At 36.3% G+C, this 21669-nt stretch overlaps 2 protein-coding genes across 2 annotated transcripts; both read left to right on the top strand.

Annotated features, from left to right (window-relative positions):
• Positions 1-6582: 6582 nt before the first annotated feature.
• Positions 6583-8525, top strand: LOC131012144 (cytochrome P450 CYP72A219-like). Its single transcript, XM_057940061.1, has 5 exons — positions 6583-6869; positions 6937-7154; positions 7223-7461; positions 7538-7895; positions 7962-8525. The coding sequence occupies exons 1-5, from the start codon at positions 6593-6595 to the stop codon at positions 8388-8390; spliced, it is 1521 nt and encodes a 506-aa protein (XP_057796044.1). The 5' UTR covers positions 6583-6592; the 3' UTR covers positions 8391-8525.
• A 4767-nt stretch (positions 8526-13292) lies between these two features.
• LOC131012143 (cytochrome P450 CYP72A219-like) lies at positions 13293-19673 on the top strand. Its single transcript, XM_057940060.1, has 5 exons — positions 13293-13680; positions 15773-15990; positions 16718-16971; positions 18560-18947; positions 19029-19673. The coding sequence occupies exons 1-5, from the start codon at positions 13401-13403 to the stop codon at positions 19446-19448; spliced, it is 1560 nt and encodes a 519-aa protein (XP_057796043.1). The 5' UTR covers positions 13293-13400; the 3' UTR covers positions 19449-19673.
• The last annotated feature ends 1996 nt before the right edge of the window (positions 19674-21669 follow it).

Raw genomic sequence — 21669 nt, 5'->3', positions numbered from 1 at the left:
ATGTTTGCTTGTTGTGCCTATGCATGTCTATGTGCTTGATTGTTATTAGTCTAGCCCTACTTGAGTGACAAGTCGAGAGTAGGATTTGTGATTTCTTAGGACATATGTATATACTTAAGAGATTGAGATAGTTGGAATATATAAAAGATAAGTGATGAGATAGCATTGAGATAAGAATGATATACATAGTAAGGGAGTTCCTGACTAGTTTTATTTATCTTATCTCATGAAACACTCCGACGTTGTGACATCTGAAGCTACGAGTAGAGAACAGAAGTAAGATCGCCTAAGTACTATGAGAGTAAGCTAAGTTTGCCAGGTGGGCATTATTTTGAGTATACATATTATACGAACTTTCTTAAATGATATGATATTTATGATTATGATTTGAGTTAATGTTATGCTTGAAACTAATTGACTTGCCGAGTTTTGTTGATAATGACTTGTGTGTTACCCTCTACTGTTGAGACGAATTCGGTCCTGCCACAAGCGAGATTTTGTGCACAGAGGTGACTGTGAGCCGTCGATCGGGTCGGCCGATCACGGTACTTGAGAGGGAGGCCTACTTCTCAGTACCTTTGATGATGAATAGTATATGGTACATGCATGATAAATGTCTAAACTGCGCAGTTACTTTATTGTGATGTTATGATTTGCGAAATTGCATGCACAGGTTCTTCTCTAACTAAAACCCCTGTGTGTTGCTTAATGTGGCAAGTTCAATTTATAGCTCTAAGAGCACGCTTTCTTTTATTTTTCGGCTTATGTCCACTGAGTACTTTGTACTTAGCCCTGCATGTATTTCTAAATGTGCAGGATAAACGAGGAGGAGGAAGATCGGTCTGGTGCTGGCGGAGACTTATTTTGGACGATGTTGTTTCTTTTACCGTATTTCTACTTCATACAGTAGCCTTTTATGGTTGGATGTTTATATTTTGAACTTAATCAGGAAATACACTCTCGACTATATGTCTTCATACATATTGTTGGGAACCTTGTGGAATATCCTAACCCTTGTTTTGATGATACCAAAATTCATAGGACTTAATTGTAATAGACTAGAATTGTTTGAACTCAAGTGTTAGAGTTCGTTTCTAGTTTAGCTTGCGGTGAAGAACTGAAGACTGAAGACTGCAGATACCAACTGAAGTATCAGTTGAAGACTGATTACTTAATGCGCGCAATGGACTGATACTAAAGTCAAGTATCAGTTGAATATTCCTCCTCGGACTGATCTTCCAACGTTCAGAGGAAGCCACGTACTCACAAAGTACAGCCGTATTAAAGAGATCTCAGGATCTTATCTCTGCAGAGGTCATTCCTATCTGGTGGTTACTTTTCAGAGACGTCACATCTCATGTCCATCAAAGAGAGCCGTTTCCACCCAGACAAGGAACCTCGAAGATTGAAGTCTCAGCCCAAATTCGAATTGCTCTCCAACGGAAGAAATCTTGAGGACGATTTATGCCAACGGATCTATTCAAGAGTTCTCCTACAAATAGCGCTCGAGGATCACTTCAACCTTCACCGATTCAACGACATAAGCTGAAGCTCTCACTACAAAAAAACGCGTAAATAGCGACGAAAATTACCGACGGCGGCGCCGCCGCCGGCAATTACCGACGGCACGGCGACGGCAAAAAAGGCGACCCGCCTTTTGACTATTACCGGCGCATTACCGACGGCAAACGGGCCGCCGCTAATTAGCGGCGGTTATGCCGTCGCTAATTTAAATATATATTAATATAAATATATATTATTTATTACCGACGGCAATTGCCGTCGGTATTTACCGGCGGCAACCGGCCGCCGCTAATCACCACCGCCGGTGACATCCGGCGATAGCACCACCGTCGTCCGGCTAAAATTACCGACGGCATTTTTCCGCCGCTAATTACCGACGGCAAATGCTAATTACCGACGGCATTTGCCGTCGATAATTAATTTTATTTTATTTATTTATTTTTTATTTTTTATTTTTTTTCATTTTTTTTTTCATTTATCATCTAATAAATTGATCAAAGATAAAAATACAAAAACATTAAAATCAAATATATATTGAAATACAAGTGAAAATTTAAACATTGATTATTACTAATCTAAGATTATTACTAAGAATTCAAGATTTTTAGTAAGAATAAGAATCTTATAATTATAACTTAAGAATGTTAATTTGATTAGTGATTCACTCATCAATCGTTACTAACACAAGATTATTACTAAGAATTCATGATTCTTAGTAAGAATCTTATAATTATAACTTAAGAATGTTAATTTGATTAGTGATTCACTCATCAATCATCACTAATCCAAGATTCTTAGTAAGAATCTTATAATTATAACTTAAGAATGTTAATTTGATTAGTGATTCACTCATCAATCATCACTAATCCAAGATTATTACTAAGAATTCAAGATTCTTAGTAAGAATCTTATAATTATGAATGTTAATTTGATTAGTGATTCACTCATCAATCATCACTAATCCAAGATTATTACTAAGAATTCAAGATTCTTAGTAAGAATCTTATAATTATAACTTAAGAATGTTAATTTGATTAGTGATTCACTCATCAATCATCACTAATCCAAGATTATTACTAAGAATTCAAGATTCTTAGTAAGAATCTTATAATTATGAATGTTAATTTGATTAGTGATTCACTCATCAATCATCACTAATCCAAGATTATTACTAAGAATTCAAGATTCTTAGTAAGAATCTTATAATTATAACTGAAGAATGTTAATTTGATTAGTGATTCACTCATCAATCATCACTAATCCAAGATTATTACTAAGAATTCAAGATTCTTAGTAAGAATCTTATAATTATGAATGTTAATTTGATTAGTGATTCACTCATCAATCATCACTACTCTAATATTATTGCTAAACATTCAAAATTGTTAGTGAGAAACTTATAATTATAACTTAATAATGTTAATTTGATTAGTGATTCACTCATCAATCAACACTAAGGTTATGAATGGTGTATAAACTAGATTGATAAAAAAAAAATCGAAAATTAATAATAAATTAATTAATAAATATTTTTCCGACATAAAAATAAGAACGGAAACGAGCCCAATCCGTAATTAACAATATTTTTTGTATATCATCTCGACATATTCTAAGGTTATGAATATATATGATATTGTATATTGAAGTAGACTTTAAATGAATTAATAGATACTATATATATCAATAATACGAGTGTTCTGTACTGGTGACCATTCGAAAAGAACTTCAAGGTTAAGCGTGCTTGACTTAGAGCACAACTAAGATGGGTGACCGACTGGGAAGTTCGTCTAAATTATGCAATACTGTATAAATACCAAAATAAATTGTGGATATACAATAAAATAAATAAATAAATAAATAAAATAAATAAATAAATAAATAAAATAAAAAAAATAAATTAAAAAATATTACCGACGGCATTTTGCCCTCGGTAATACATTGAACAACTCCGGCGTGTGCGCCACCACCGTCCGGTGGAAATTACCGACGGTGATCTCGCCGCCGCTAATTACCGACGGCATTTGCCGTCGGTAATTTTCCGGCAACTCTCCGCCGTTCAACGGCGGTATTTAACGGCGGAAATGCCGGCGGCTTCGCCGCCGTTAATTGCCGGCGGCGGTCGATCGCCGTCGGTAATGGTGTTACCGACGAGCCGGTTAGCGACGACGAGTTGCCGCCGGTAACGCCGCCGGTAGCCTTTATCACCGGCGGCCGTGTCTTATTACCGACGGCAAAATGCCGTCGGTAATCGCGCGTTTTTTTGTAGTGTCTGTCGAAATTGCGACTCAGCCTTAAGCTTAAACTCCCCAAAGATTGAATCGAATAAGAGAATTCCAAAGCCAAAATCAGTCACTGCTGATTACATACATTCTCTTAGACCTTAGGCAAAACTCTGTTCACACAGAAGCCAAAGGTCAAACTTGCTTCAAAGAACTTGTTCTTTGTAAGTATAGTTGGCACTCGTTCAAACCTCCCCCCATAAGAGTGTTTTGAGTGATTCGGAGGTCAGAAGGGTTTTCTGTCTCTGTCTCTGAGAGTCTTAGCACGGGTTGTGTTAAGCAAGAGAAATCCGACGCGAGTAAAGCGTGGGTGCTGAAGAAGGGTTTTCTTCAGTGTACGGTTGTGTGCACCCGGCAAGCACACGGTTTGGTTTGCAGTGCACCTGTTAAGCACTTGCGGAGTGGATTGTTGGTCTGATCAACCAACCGTGGATGTAGGAAAGGGTTTTTCCGAACCACGTAAAAGTCTCTGTGTTGTTTACAGCTTTCAGTTTTACATTCTTACTTGTGTTATTTCAATTGATAAAACTGAACACTGACTAACTGCAAAGAGAAACCATAACCAACAACTTGCTCCACCGAGGCTATTACGAAACTAAGTTTAATTTCCGCTGCATATGATATCAGTCTGACTGATCTATCTTCTGATAGTCAGGAAGAGTGTTATCATCTCTGTTTTAGCAAACTCGACTGAAGCCCTTACTTGCATCAGTTAAGTTCCAGCAACTTAACTGATAACTCTTTACTGAAGAGCTTTCAGTATCAGTCGTCAACCCTGTTTGGTCAAAACTGATTTCAGTAAAACAAGCGTCTTTGTTTGCATGCAAAGTTTCGTTTTGATCTCTGACTGAGATCCCTCTGATTGAGGATTGATTAAAAATAGCCCATAGGTGTATTCCCCCCCCCCATACACCTATTCGAGACCCTCAGGACCTAACACATATAGTTTGATCACGTTTTGCTGCGAGACTCTATAAATTATAAACCTTTGTAAATTTTTAACTATGTCCGCTTTGTAAACTTTGTCGAGAATCCCTGTACTTTTGAACTTATGAAGCCGATAATATTTGAGTCTTTGAGATGATATTGTTGTTGTTCATCTTTGCATGTTTTGTTGTGAGCTTCCGCTTGTTGTTTGATCTAGTTCTTCCTTCTTTACTTCATTATTTTATTTAGTCGTATCGATACTCGGTCTACGCTATCAGTGGCTAGACGTCGCGCTGCGACATATAGAGAGTTCTAGAGAATGTAATAGTTGAGAGAATTCTAGATAATGTAGGAATTATCTAGCTACTACTACTTACCACTATAAATATGTAATCATGTAAGTGAAGAAAGTAAGGAAGTGAATTGAAGAAAGATTGTGTTAGTAAACTACAATCCTCCCACTCAAATTTCCTAAGCACACATACGTCCACAACCAATTTCTCCAAATTTCCTCCTACCAATTAAATAAATTCTCCATTATATATACTTATATTCCAACATTTTTGTACTTTATATAATGAACAACATATTACCATTAAAATTTAATCGCAACCATAAAATAACATTAGGGATCTACGATAAAAAACTGGTCTTATTTTAAAGTTTGGCCTATTTTGCAAACCATGTTTGAGCCATAAATTACAATTATCTCAATGTATTGATGTCATATAATAATTAAATTTCCAAAGTTGAGATAGTAATCAAGGGATGAGATCTAGTGTCCCATAATCTTATGTGTACCACTGTATCCCATGCGTATATATATTATTTTAAAAATATTTTTTATAAAAATAAAATTTATTATTATACTATGAATTATATTTAATTTTTATTTAAACAAATTAATTGTTTTTAAAGTAAATATCATGACTTTGAATTTATCAACTTATTATTAACCAATAAATTAAAGTGAAATTAAATGATAAAAAATAATTATATACTCTAGATTGATGGAATAAACTTTAGTTGATAATCACAAAATTAAACTACAGCATACAAAATTGAAATTGAAGAAAAAAATATAAAAAAAATTAAACAAAATTGAAAGTAGGACATAAAGTGAGACATAAAGTATGGTACACTGAATCTCATTCCAGTAATCAAGGCCTTTAATTAGTGGACGTGATACATATAAAGAAATTAATTAAGTTGTGACCTTCTATTCTGTTGACATTTTCATAATGCATCTAATAAATTTTAAATAAATTTGATGAATTTAAGCTCTAACTTGTGAATCTTCGTGACAACGAAGTGCATGTCAGTAAGCTATTCCTTCAATAAATATAAAAGGAAAATGAGAAACTATTAATATTACTGCTCTTTCGAAAAAAGAAATGAAAAAGTTTTGAATCTCCAAAGCAGTGAAATGGAAATGCAAGAAGACAGATAGCAGCGCGCCAACCAATAATAAAACCTGCATGTGATTGTTGCTTCGACGTTGGCTTAAGTAAATAAATTAATTTTCATGCGAAACATGCATGGTTAATTTAATTATTTATATTATCTTCAAAACGATCTTGCCGCCCTCGAATCATAAAAAAAATGATTGTTGGCTCGCCATTTTTGAAGATGCGATGCGATGAGATTCGATTCGATTCTATATGATGGTGCAATATTAATTAGTTTTGGCAGTCTGCCATTGTGCATAAATTAATTTGTATTAAATGATAAATGATTCGCGAGCAGGTCAGATTGGGCGAGCTAATAACATGATTGGATTAATTATTGGAAACCATAATATGTATATATATATATATATATAGATATAGTAGCCCAAGTGAGAAACATAGAGAGTTGAAAAAATGGAAGTCACATTTGGGTTAATCCTAAGCAGCATGGTTGTAGCAGCATCACTTACATGGGCTGTGAAGCTGCTAAATATGTTCTGGCTTCGCCCAAGAAAGATAGAGAAGTTTCTGAGAGAACAAGGCCTGAGAGGGAATCCTTACAAATTGATCGTCGGAGACATGAAAGACTTCATGAAATGCATGAACGAAGAAGAGCCTAAATCCTTCGAAATCTCCGACGCACATATGCCTCACGTTGTTCCATACGAGCATCGGATCATCTCCAAATACGGTACCAATATATATGCTGTTATGAATTCATGGTAGCTTGAATAATTGGTATATATTTTGATTATTAGGTGCCAACTGTTTCTACTGGTTGGGTCCATGGGCGCGGCTGGCGGTGACTGATCCGGAGCTCATAAAGGAGATATTGCGGAGATATGATGTTTTCGCGAGGCCCTTTCCAGAACTAAACAGGATCCTCGGCGTAGCCGGAATTCTCTGCGTCGAGGGCCAAGAATGGGTTAAACGCAGGAAGATTTTGGACCATGCTTTCCATCTCGACAAGTTGAAAGTAAGCATATACTAATCGAGAGCATCCATGCACTTAATTAATTAATTAATTGTTGTTTGTTTGGGCAGAATATGGCGCCAGTAATGGGTTTAAGCTGTTCCATCATGATTCAAAAGTTGAAGGCCGCAGTTGCTACTAGTAGCGAACTCGATATCTGGCCATTCATTGAAGATCTAACCGGAGATGTGATTTCGCGCGTTGCATTCGGCAGCAGCTATGAACAAGGAACAAGGGTCTTTGAGCTCATACGTCAGAGAGTAGACCTCACCATGCCACTACTGCAGTTTTTCTATCTGCCCGGATTTAGGTAACTACCCCATCTCAACTTATTAATTACATGTCATAATTATGCATGGCTTCAACTTCAATCTAATTACCTACAGATATCTTCCGACCAAATCCAATCGGAAGGTGAAAGCCCTTAGCACCGAGATGCAAAGCATACTAAGAGGCGTGATCGAGCAGAGGGAGAAGGCGACTCCCAAAGACGACTTGTTAGGCATCCTACTGGAGGCGAATTCGAGATTCATTCAACAAGAGGGAGGAATGAGCATTGAAGATGTGATCGAGGAGTGCGAGCTCTTCTACTTGTCCGGTTCAAAGACTGTGGCGAGCCTCCTCGTGTGGACGGTCGTCATGCTCTGCAGCTACCCTGAATGGCAAACTCAAGCAAGAGAAGAAGTGAATCGAGTTTTCGGCAACTCGGAGCCAGCTCTTCAAGGCCTACATCACCTCAAGATTGTAAGAATGATGATAATCAATTCAACATCTATATCTCTGTCTCTCATCTTTAATTCATTCATTCAGGTGACCATGATCCTCCAAGAAGTGCTAAGGTTGTACCCCACGAGTCCTGTGATTTATCGAAGCTCTAAAGAGGAAGTGAAGATCGGAAGTCTGACAATTCCAGCAGGGGTGCATTTGTCACTGCTCATAGGGCTTTTCCAAACTGATCCCAAGATTTGGGGAGACGACGCCAACAAGTTCAACCCTGAGAGGTTCGCACAAGGGGTCGCCAAGGCCACCGACAACCAACCAGTCTTCACACCCTTCAGTTCGGGGCCTCGCATGTGCATCGGCCACAACTTCGCCATGATTGAAGCTAAATTAGCTATCGCCACGCTTCTGCAGCATTTCTCCTTTCAGCTCTCGCCCTCTTATAAGCACGCGCCTTTCTCCCTTTATAAATTGCGACCTCAGTATGGCGCTCCACTTATCTTACGCCCTCTTCACTAGACACTACCCATGTCTCAAACCCATCTCTCTACTTATATATATATTTATGAGCTTTTTATGTATTTTCCCACATGCATGCTTGTATATATCCATCATCAATAATATCAATTCAATCAATAACTATATATTATGAAAGACTCTTCTCTTACAAAATTTCATTTTGCTTATTATGTCCTCACTCCATTCATAGTTCTATTTTTGGACATTTTCTATCACATGGTGCACCCCTTGTCCACTCACAATATAATAAGAGTGGACTTCATAAATGTCCAAATTGCAATAGTAAAAATAAAAACTATCCACTAAGATAAAACAAACTTAAAATTTAGCCACACATACCATTAAATTATCCATTAATTTTTTAGTTGTGAATTCGAGTTTTTGAGCTCGAATTCATAATCAAGACTATTTATAGTTGTGACTTCTAGTTTTAAAACTTGAATTCACAACCAAGACTTTTGCTAGTTGTGAATTATAGCTTTAAAACTCGAATTTATAACCAATTTATATTCGAGTTGTGAATTCTAGTTTTAAATCTCGGATTCAAAACCAAGACAACTAATTGTTAATTCAATGCTTTAAAATTTGAATTCACAACCAAAACAATTAGTTGTGAATTTGATCTTTAAAACTTAAATTCACAACCAATACTAGCGATTCAGTTGTGAATTATGTGGTTCGAAAACAAGGTTCCTACTCCACGGTCAGATGATCAATCTGACAAGTACTCCGGGCTAATGTTTGAGGTGCACTGCAAACCTACCAACACCACTCTTGATTTGGATTTTACACTTAGTGCGCCCTGATACTCTCGTGCCCACACAGCGAAACACTAAGGTCTTTGGAGTCAGAACCTTTAAGCTAAACTCCCTCTTGGCTTTTTCGGTGACAAGGTAACCGAACCTGTTTAGTTTTAGATCGATACTAAACAACAACCACTCCAACTCACTTTTCGCTACGGTTAAAAAGAGGTTTGGATTCTTCCAACTAGGATTACTGAGATTTGGTTCTCAAGTAATCAGAATCTTAGGCTTTGTGTATACAAAGATTTGCTAAGAAATAAGAGAATATGTGTAATGAGAGAAATGATTTGAGCTTTGATGATTCTATTCTTCGATTCAAACTTATGATAGCAGTTTAACGGTTGAGCTGCAATTTTGGCAGAGTTTCAGCTTGTGCGTTTGAATCGGTGAAGGTTGCAGTTGATCCTCGAGCTCTATTTATAGGCGAAGTCTTGAGTAGATCCGTTGGAGAGATGGTCTTCAATTTTTCTACCGTAGATTTGAATCTGGCTAAGTCCGCAATCTTCGAGGTTCCTGTTTTGGTGAAGAACGGCGTCTCATCGTACATCCGGTAGGGTGCCTCTGAGACATGTTGCATGAAATAGGAACTCTCTGCAAAGAAAAGACGATCTCAGATATCTCTGCATTTAATGCGGCCGCGTGAGCATTTAATTCTATCTTCAGGATATCAGTCCGATGAAGAATGTTAACTGATACTTGTCAGGAGTATCAGTCCACTGATTCCATTGCTCCGCATCAAGGCATTAATCTTCACTGTTGGTTCAGTGAAGCTCTCATTCAGTCAAAACTGTTGCATTTTTACTTGTCTATTCCTGCTTTCGTCAGTCGTGGTCTTTAGTCTTCAGCCTTCAGTCTTCAGAGAACAAAAAGAATGAACTCTAACACTTGAGTTCGAAAAAGTTCTAGTCTATGAAAAAGACCAAGGAGAATTTTGGTATCATCAAAACTAGGGATAGGATATTTCATTAAGTTCCCAACAATTTATTTTGTGAATAAACTAGTGTAATAAAAAAAACTTAAAAAAGACAATGTACAACTGACTTTGTGGTAAAAGAAATTAATTCCTTTTACTAAAAAAATTAATTCCTTATATTTTTGTGTGTTCAACAAAAAATTAATTCCTTATATTTTTGTTCAACATGATTAATTACTATTTAGTTTAATTCTTGAGCCTTCGTTGTAGCATTTGTAATGCTTTCGTAGAGCCCAAAGCTATGTTGCATAGGTACGGGGGTGCGGATGCGGGGGCGATACGATACGAGTACGGGGATACGGGTTTTTAAAAATTATAGGGTGCTATTCGGCAAGGATACATCTAATTATTAAAATTTTATGATATATAATGCTTATAAAATATATACAATTTAAATTTTCTTAAATTAATTATATGTAATTTACATTTTATTTTACCCAAAAGTTAAGCATGTTCAATTATATAAGTTAATTGAGCAACAATATAACGATTCAAATATTATTAGTCCAATATATAAGTCATAACTGAAAATAAAATTATCAAAATAACATTGTGTAGGCCTTTCGTGCACGAGATACATGAATTTCGCCTATGGAATTTGTGAATCCGGTTTATTTTTATAAATTATTTTAAAAGATACGCCACGTGGCGAATCGGGTGCGAATCCGACGAGAATACGAGAGAATCGCACCCTAAAAGAATCCGATTCGCCGTACATGCTAATTTTTGAAGAATCCGTGCATCATAGGCCCAAAGTTTATTTAGGCCCATAACTTTAACTGTTTTATAAATATAGGACAATTTTTTTCGGGCTTGCAATTGCATGACAAATTTTCAAAAATTGAGCATAAGTAGGATCAATTGAGCCCAAAAAATCAACTTGTCCTGCAATTGCAAGTCCGAAAAATTTTGTCCTACATTTTCAAAATCACCAAAGTTATGTGCTTAAAAAAACGAGAGAGAAGATAGATGTTTTTCAAATTTTTAATCTTTAAATAAATATAACTTTTACAATTCAAATCAAATATTTACATAAAATATGTCAAATTAAAGCTCTTATTGTGATATTTAATTTGATATGCATATTACATATTTTATAATCAGTCAAATTTTACAATTTTGAAAAAAAAAACACTTAAAAGATAAAAAATAAATAAAAAATATAGTTTATAAATAAACCTTGAATTTTATTATAACTCCAAATTTCTCACTCAAATTGAAATCTTGTCTTTTTAAGGGTTATTTTATTTCCCTTTTTCTTCCCCTATATTTTCTTTTCTTGCGTGGAAAGTTATATTTATTTAAAGATTAAAATTTTTTAAAAATTCTTTCTTCTCTCTCTCTTTTTTCAGAACCTTAACTTTGGTCATTTTGCAAATGTAGGACAAAAAAATTTGGGCTTGCAATTGTAGGACAAATTGATTTGTCCTACAATTGCAAGTCCGAAAAAATTTGTCCTACATTTGCAAAACAGACAAAGTTATGAGCCTAAAAAAACTTTGGGCTCTGCTTTTGTATAAGAGCGTTAATTTTTTTTTTTTTTTTACTTGGGGGAGTTGGGGAGTGGGAGCAGTGGGGTTTGAACTCGAGATCTCATTGTTCACACACAGGAGGTCGCATCGCTTGGTGTTCCTTTGGAGCTCTAAAATAGCATCATACGATTAAATAATAGTCTAAAACTTAGATAAATAATACCTAGATTAATTATACCAGTGGGAGGAGATATTAAATTTCTCAGTTGAACAGTGATATAAGAGCAGGCCTCTCGCTAAATGCGAGTCTTCTTGTTAATCAATATTGCTATCAAACACTTAGATAAGACATGATTATTTATCTACTTTGTTTTATCTAGGGCTATCAAACATGTGCGAATATTATATGTGTCAGGTGAATAGAAAACTCAAAGAAACTTTAGTGACGCTTAAAGACTAGCGTGCGAACTAAAAAAAGGTAGAATATTGAATGCGAAATATTAAATATAATATGTAATGTATTGTCAATCTATAGAAAAGTCAAAGTGACGACTCCATGGATAGCAACGATGAAGAAATCTGACCTGTTGTAAGAATGAAATAAAGAAATAGAAAACTGAATAAAAATAATGAATTAATATTTGTCAAAAATAAAAAAGATTTAGATTGACTTTAAAAAAAAAAAAAAAAACCGTTGGGATAAGAGGATATATTACAGATATGCCCTTTTGGATTAAATAATCAGCAATAAACTAAATAATATTATGTCCCTTAGATGTACAAAAATCAATGCCTAAGATTAATTCCCCATTATCGGAGTAGCTTCCAGCGAAATTACTATTTTTCGTGAGATTGTGAGATTAATGAATAAGTCAACATATAGTGTTGAATAAAGTAATATATAGTATTAAATAACGTTATTCAAAAAATTAGTAAAATTTTAATTACCTCCACAAGGATTCTAACCTTAATTTGTAAAAAAATTCCACCTTCACTTAAATATTAGTCATAGGATTATTAAATCAACACTTGATCTCACCATATATAAGAGCATCCACTATGGTGCTACCCCATAATGGTGCCACATGTGTGTTACCTCAACAACTACCTCATTTTCCAACTACCTCATATTTTCTCCACTGTGCCACTACCTCATATTTAATTATTCATGGACCCCACTATCATTATTATATTTACCATCATACACACACACACATATATTATTTATGTATTTTAATTTTTGTATAATATTTTACTTAAATAAAATTTATGTAATTACACAAATAAATTAAATTTTTAAATGATGAAATATAATTTAAAAATTAATATAATCATGTCAAAAAAATAAAATCAAAACACATATATTATTGAAAATCAAATTCGTTCAACACACAAAAGGTAAAAAAAGAATAAAAAGAAAAAATAAAATAAAATAAAAAGCATGTAAAAAATGGCAATCAAATTGGAAAAGAGAGAAACAGAAAATCCGAAGAAATAAAAAAAAGGAACAATACAAAAGGCTGAGAATTCAAAAAAAATGATAAAAAAGGAGGCGGGACCCACTATAACCCTTGCTACCCAGGTAGCAAGATTGCTACCCAACTATTCCTACTACCTCAAATTCATATCACCCACTATGGTACTCTCTCTGCCACATCAGCTACTACCCAACCATAACCTCCCTCCATTCTCTCTCTATATATATATATATAGTAGTGGAGTCTACATAGTAGCATATACAATTCTCTGTCAGACGGGAAAAATGGAAGCAACCACATTTGGCGTAGTTGTCACCACCATCGTGGTAGCAGCATCTGTGACATGGGTGGCGAAGCTGCTGAACACGCTCTGGTTTCACCCTAGAAAGCTCGAGAAGCTTCTGCGACAACAAGGTTTTATCGGGAATCCTTACAGGTTGCTCCTGGGAGACATGAAAGATTACATCAAGGCCGTCAAAGAAGAACAGCCTAGATCCATCCCACTGTCCGATCAAATCATGCCTCACGTTTTCGCATACGAGCATCGGATCATCTCTAAATACGGTAAGAATTCATGATTCGTTGACTTGTTGATCATCATTCATTGATTCGTATGCTAGCTACCTGCAATAATTAGGGATGGCAATGGGCCGGATCTGGACCGGGTCTGGCCAATACCAGATCCAAATCCGTTTTCATATATCAGATCCAGATTCGTGAATCTGAAAATTTTGGATCCAGATCCGTCAGATCCGCAGGTCCACGGGTCCAGATCCACGGATCTACTATTTTTAAATTAAATTAAAAAGATTTCACAAAATCAACATCTAATTTCCATCATGAAAAATATAACACAAAATACTTTTAGTTTTTATTCTTTTGAATATAATTTATTTATTATTTTTAATTTAGTTAATATTATTAGTAAACTAAATATAAAATATAAAAAATATACTCCCTCCGTCTACGAAAAAGTGCCCCATTTGGGTGCCGGCACAGATACTAAGAAAGCTGAAAAAGTTATTTTGAATGAGGTAAAAATTACAATAGGGGTAGTTCTAATGACATTGATTAATTTGTTAATATGTTCTTGTCTTTTAGTTGTTGAGAGTTTAAATAATCCTACTCTTTATTGAGTTCGATTTTAATGTTAAAGACTAGTATTTAATTTTTATGCCTATTTTAATTGTTGTGTTTTTTTTAACATATTCATTCTTGTTTTTTTATGCCTATTTAATTTTTATTTTATTGTACAATTGTAGATAAATCAATTGATTAGTTGGCACTAATATATAAAAATAAAATAAAATTAAATTTACTTTAATTTGTTAAAATATAAATATAAAAATTATTATCCACACATATATTATGTGTGGTTTAAAAAAATTAATAGAGGGTGCACACCAAATATAAAAATAAACTTCATTAAATAAAATAAAACTTAAAAAAGAATTACCGCCATATAGTACAAATAAATTTTCTGCTACACATTTTAAATGTCAATAATAATTGAAAGTTTCAAATTGTTTCACCTACACATTTTTCAAAATATGTGTGGGTAAAACATCAATTAAGATTTGCATAAATAATTAATTAAAACCAAAATATAAATGTAGCTAAAAATATTTTCCCACGTTTCTTAATTACATGTCAATAATAAATAATGATAAAAATTCATTACCAACACATAGATAATTTTGAATTATGTGTGGTTAATAACTTTTATTAGTTTGCCACGTTGGTGCAACAAATTTAAAAATAAATTTTATTATCCATAAATAAAAACTTAAAAATAACCTTAAAATAATAAATATCACGAAAATATTTTTGCCACACATTTTAAAAGTCAATAACTAATGAATTTTTTGTATGTGAATTACCTACACATTTTGAAATTATGTGTGGCTAAACTACCACACATTATTATGTGTGGGTAATTATGTGTGGGTAAAAACTCAATTTCTTGTAGTGCGGAATTCACACGTGAAGTCGAGTTTATTTTCAGAACATATTTATTATTTCATTGAGCTAATCAACAAACACACATAGCCCAAAAGCCATTAAATCGGGTTGTAGATACAATTTGGAGGGTTTGTGTGTATTTCTTCCACTTGTTTAAGTTTAGAGAAAGAGTAATTTAATTTTGGGGGAAATGGGATTGACTAGGCGTGGGGAAGTTGGTTTCGTAGTTTTAATGAGTTAATTGTGTGGGTTAATTGCATAGATTAAATAAAAGTGTGGATTTATTAGTGAGTTAATTGTGAGGGTTAATTGCATAGATTAAATAAAAGTGTGGATTTATTAATGACATAAGTTGTAAATAAACTGAAAGTAAAGGGTATGAATGTACAAAAAGGTAAACAAGGCGCACTTTTTCGTGGACAAAAAAAAGGGGTAAGTAGGGCACTTTTTCGTGGACAGAGAGAGTATATATAATAAAACGGATCCACGGGTCGGATTTGGGTCGGTTCCGGATCTAAAATTTCAAGATCCAGATCCAGATCCATTTTTAAAACTGAGATCCAGATCCAGATCCGTCGGGTCCAAAAAATTGAGATCCAGATTCGTAAAAACGGATCTGGACCGGGTCCAAGATCCACTGCCATCCCTAGCAATAATTCTTCTTCTTAATTGCTTCTATATATGTATGATATAGGTCCGAATAGTTTCTATTGGTTGGGTCCATCGCCGAGGCTCAACATAACTGATCCCGAGCTGATAAAAGATATAGTAAGGAGAACTGGTGAATTCGAGAAGCCGTCACCGGAAACAGGCAAGATCCTCACCGGCGGCGGTATTCTCTTTCAAGAGGGCCAAAAATGGGTTAAACGCAGGAAGATTGTCAACCATGCTTTCCATCTCGACAAGTTGAAAGTATTCAACACTATTTTATTAATTACTCCCACCATCCATCGAAAATATAGTATTCAATTTATCATTTTCATCCGTCCATATAAATTGTGTACACTTTAGTTTTGGTAAGTTTTCTATTAACAATAAAATAGGACCATTACTCAGAGATAGGGGGTTCACTGGACCCCTTGGAATTTTCAAAAAGTAGTAGGAGTATTTTCATAATTTTATAAATATATTATAAAAAAAATATGTTTTTATCGAGTTGAATCATTTTACTCTGTGATTGACATGCATGCAAGTTTTAGAGTTAAATCGACATTTTGATGAAGTGAACACATAATTAATTTATGCATGTCATGTTTGAAAGCTACTTCCCCTTGCAAAGTTTTATCCGTCTTAATTTTTTGAAGTTTGTATGAATTTCTAAGTCAGTTTGAAAGGTCCTTTTTGTAATTTAAATAACATTATAATTGTATTAATGGTTATTCTTTAATTTAAATTTAATTTAATTTAATTTTTTATTTTTATTTGATTATTAATTTTATTTGAAAAAAAAATGGACCCCACTGAATCAAAAGTCTAGCTCGGCCAACACGCCAGTGCTCACAACAAATCCAATCTCTTGTTTTAAAGCTCGTGCCATACATTTTATGTGGGCGAAAGGTGTATCTATTACTGTCTTAATTTTTTCCTTCAATCAAATATGAACACTACAAATTTTCTTATTTGGTTTTTTTCCAATCAGAATATGGTGCCAACAATGGGATTAAGTTGTTCCCACATGATTCAAAAGTTAAAGGGAGCGGTTGCTAATAGTAGTAACCGAAGCCGCTGCGAAATCGATATGTGGGCGTACCTTAAAGATTTAACAGGCGATGTGATTTCAAGGACGGCGTTTGGCAACAGCTATGAAGAAGCAAAACGGGTTTTTCAGCTCCAGAATGATAGAGTGGAGCTCGTCCTGCAATTACTGCACTTTTCGTATGTGCCGGGATGGAGGTAAATTTAAGGGGCTTATTTACAGTTTATCTCATCTTAGAATTGTTCAGAAAAAGGTGTGGATCTTTAAAGTATTTGCAAAAAATGAGTTGCATTGGGTTTGAAAATTTAGAATCCGGAAATATAATTCCAACTCCAAGTATATAATGATACTTCTCTCGTTCCTCAAACATCTTTCTCTCTTTTTATTTTGGGTCATTCTCAAAATATCTTTCTAGTCTACTTTTTGAAATAATTGCATTCACTATTATTCTTACAATCTTTACTTTTTATGGGACTCATTATCTACTCATCTACGCAACTAATTTTTATTAAAATCCGTGTCATTCTCCCTTAGAAAGATGTTTGAGGGACAAAGGGAGTATATTGCAATGTAGGGGAGGACTACGATATAAACACTTCTTAAAATATAAAATACGAACTAGCTAAAATGTATGAATTATATGTAAAACACGTATGAATTCGATGTGTAAATGTATGAATTGCAAAAAATAAATTTTTTGTTACCTATGAGATTCGAACTCGTGACCACGAATTCATCCAATAAGTTGATGAATCAATCGTAGATTTTAATGATCTAATGGCTTAAAATAGTTCCTATTTTATATTCTAAAATGCATGTGTTTTTATTTTAGTCCACCCCTTGCAATGTATATATGTATCATTGTACATTCACAAAAATTTGGGTACAACTGGTTGTACCTTACAATCGGGATACACCCTGACCCGCATCCTGATCTGAACCTGCATTCTGACTCAAACCGTGTAAATGACATTGTTCGGTTATACAAATAACACTGCCTATAATTGACACTATTCAGTTATACAAATGACACTGTCTATAATTGATATTATTCAGTTATACAAATGACACTCCATATAAATGACGATATTCGGTTATACAAATGACACTATGACATTTTAAAATGTTAAACTAGTCGTTTGTATAACCGAATAAGGTCAATTATAGGCAGTGTCATTTGTATAACCGATGGTTGTCATTTACACGGTTGATGTCATTTGTATGACCGAATAGTGTCAATTATACACAGTATCATTTAAAATGTTATAGTGTCATATATACGCAGTGTCATTTGTATAACTGAATAATGTCAATTACAGGTAGTGTCATTTTGTATAACCAAATAGTGTTATTTACTTTGTTCGAATCGGGATATGGGTTCAGGTCAGTATGCGGGTCAAGATGCAAGTCAGGGTGCAACCCGATTGATTGTACGGTACAATCGGTTGTTCCCAAGACCAGGTCTTGTATATTAATATATGGCGTGTAATCCGGCAATCCGCATCATATATATTTTCAGAGCTGAATTTTGAAATGAAATTATTTTTGCAACTATTTTATAAGGTCTGTTCTATCCTGGGTTATGTTAAGATGATGCTACAATTACTAGTGGCCAAAGGTCGAACCATAAATTACAACTAACTCAAATTATAATAAAATGATAGGCGGTCAATCAAATTTTGAAATGAAACTATTTTGCATAGTTTATTTTTTATGACAGATTATATATTGTGTATTTACATGATGAAACAAGCTCTAAATTCAATGAAGAGGTTGTCTTTACAGATATCTTCCGACAAAATTAAACCGAAAGGTGAAAAGGCTGACGAGTGAGATCAAAACAGTACTAAGAGGTGTGATCGAGAATAGGGCAAAGGCGATGGAACGGGGAGACGAAATCCCCAAAGATGACTTGTTGAGCATTCTAATGGAGGCGAACACGAGATTCACTGAAGAAGATGGGAACGAGAATGAAGGAATGAGCATTGAAGATGTGATAGAGGAGTGCCAGCTTTTCTACTTCGCAGGTTCAGAGACGGTTGCCAGTTTGCTGGCGTGGACAATCCTGATGTTGTGCACGCACCCTGAGTGGCAAACTCAAGCACGAGCAGAAATCACTCGAGTTTTTGGCCAGTCAGAGCCAACTCCTCAAGGCCTCAATCACCTCAAAACTGTAAGACCATATCTCTCATCTTCATTCATAATTGATTAATTAATTGATTTATTGATTTAATTTTTTTATTAATTAATTCAGGTGACGATGATCCTACAAGAAGTGCTAAGGATGTACCCTCCAGCTCCGGTGATTTTCCGAAGCCCTAAGGAGAGCGTGAAAATAGGAAGTCTTACGATTCCAGCGGGGGTGCAGTTGGCAATGATGATAGGCCTTGTCCATTATGATCCTCGAATTTGGGGAGACGACGCGAAGGAGTTTAAGCCGCAGAGATTCGCACAAGGAGTTTCCAACCAAGCATCCTTGATACCTTTCAGTTCGGGGCCGAGGATTTGCATCGGCCACAACTTCGCCATGACTGAAGCCAAAATAGTAATCGCAATGCTTCTGCAGCATTTCTCATTTGAGCTGTCTCCGTCTTATAAACACGCTCCTTTCGCCATTCTTAACTTGCAGCCGCAGTATGGTGCTCCAATAATTTTACGTCATCTTCACCAATAGCCATCACTTTATCGTCTCATATATATATTTCACTGCTTGGTTTTTCCCATTCAATAAGCATTTTATAATATGTCTTTAAATTTATTTTGATTCTTATGTACTCCTCTGTCCCACAAGAGTGTGCATCACTTTTGGCGGCATACGAATGTACTCCCTCCGTCCCAATAATGAAGACACACTTCATTGGGGCACGGAGATTAAGGTAAGGTAGATTAGAGACTTAAAGTGTTGTAATGTGTTTAATTAAACTTATTTAATTCCTATCTGATTAAATCAATGTTTTACAAAAGTGGACAGAAGAGAATTAATTCCATCGCCATCCATCTCATCCGCCACCCAGATGCAACCATTCTTCCACCGCCATCTCCGGCCCCGCCGCCACTCTCTCTGCCACCGCCGAGACAACCCCAGTAGCACAAGTACCCTTCCCTCTCTCTCCCACCCACCTTTCCTCCAAGAACCACCACTCTTCCATCGCCACCCTCTCTGCCACCGCCGAGACAACCCAGCAGCACAAGTACCCCTTCCCTCTCTCCCCCACCCACCTTTCCTCAAAGAACCACCACCACCACCACCTATACTTCAAAGCTCAAATCTCAATTTCTCCATTTGCTCTCTCCAATTTTCGCCTAGAGATTCTGCAACATTACGCGGGTGTTGGCAGAAATAGGGACAATTTTCGCCTAGAGATTCTCGATTGGGAAGGCAGCGGAGCCGGAGGAGAGGACGGAGGACATAGGAGTGGTGGCGATGGCGGTCTGGAACCATAGGCATGAAACAGACGGAGGAATCTCGCCTAAAATCGAACGCCTCTGCTCCTTCTCTTCAGAGATCCGCCGCGCCAGCAAACCCCAGCCCCTTGCCCCCAGATCCACCGCCCTGCATACCCTAGCCCCCAGATCCGCCGAAGAAGAGAGAGGGATGGGTGGCGGCTGTTCGGCCGGAGAAGGCGGCGGAAGGGAGGAGGAGGTGGCGGCAGCGACAGACATAGAGGTCTAGAGTGAGAGAGATGAAGGAGAACCGAGAGGGATAGATAGAGGGGTCGGACAGGGGCGGTCGCGGAGCGACGTCGGCGCCGGCGGCCGGAGAAGGCAGAGAGACAGAGAGAGTGGCGCCTGTATGTGAGGGAGGCGGATAGGCCGAGAGAGAGAGTAGAAAATAGACGTAGGATTTTTTTTGTTTCTTATTTATATCTTAATTAAGCTACAATTAATTAGTGTATCTTAAGTCCTAATTATTTCCTTATTTGGAAGTGTGTATTTATTATTGGGACAACCCAATAAGGAAAGTGTGTCTTCATTAGTGGGACGGAGGGAGTAATTTTCTATTTCATACTCCCTCTGTCCCATTATTAAAGACACTTTTCTTATTGGGTAATATAGACACATTTCTATTTTTAGTTAAAATTAGGGTATCATTAAATTTAATTAATCTTAGCCTAATTACACTATAAAAGGCGAAACCCTAAACTATTCTCCCAAACCAACCGCCCATCTCGATACCATTTCTGGAACACTCCCAAACCCGCCGCCCATCTCCTCTCCCTTCTCGGCGAAGTCGCCGCCGGCCAGCCACAGCCACCGCCGAACACCCCTCGCCCTTCTGTCCACTCCCTCAACAAGAACACTCACCTACACACTGACGAGAGTAGAGAAGTCCACCACTTGACTTTCTCTCCTTCAAACCCCTTCTCTCATTTCCCTCAGAGAACTCCGACGAACATTAACCGGACCTCCACCGCCTAACTTTCTCACTTAGCCCCCAATCATTTCTCCTTCTCTTGAAAACCTAGATTCCCAAGTTTCCCTTTAAGATTCAGCCCCCAATCATTTATAATTTAAGCCTGTTCGTCGGATCTCTGATGAGGCGCGGCCTCACCGGCTGCTGGAGTATAAGGAGATGCGGTGCATCTGGTTCTGGGGGCCAGGGTTTGCAGGGCGGCAGCGCCATCGTTCAAGATATGTGCACGTCTGTGAAGAGAGGGAGCAGATGCGAAGGGAAAGGAGGTGACGGGGACAGCGGCGATGGCTCGCCGGATCCGCCGGGCTAAGAAAGGTGGCGCACTGCACTGCTGGTTTGAGTGTGTGTTTTGAGCGAGAGAGAGAGGGATTAGTTTTTTTTTTTTTTTAATCAGACAAGAGAAATCTATTAAAGAAAGATGAGGTACCAGGAGTAGCCAAGAGTTCAGAACAAAAATAAAGATAGAAGAAGAGCAAAACAA

This window comes from Salvia miltiorrhiza, chromosome 2, assembly GCF_028751815.1.
Source record: "Salvia miltiorrhiza cultivar Shanhuang (shh) chromosome 2, IMPLAD_Smil_shh, whole genome shotgun sequence".
Taxonomy (NCBI): Eukaryota; Viridiplantae; Streptophyta; class Magnoliopsida; order Lamiales; family Lamiaceae; genus Salvia; species Salvia miltiorrhiza.
Note: the sequence above shows the minus strand (reverse complement) of the source record. Positions and strands in the feature narration are given on the sequence as shown.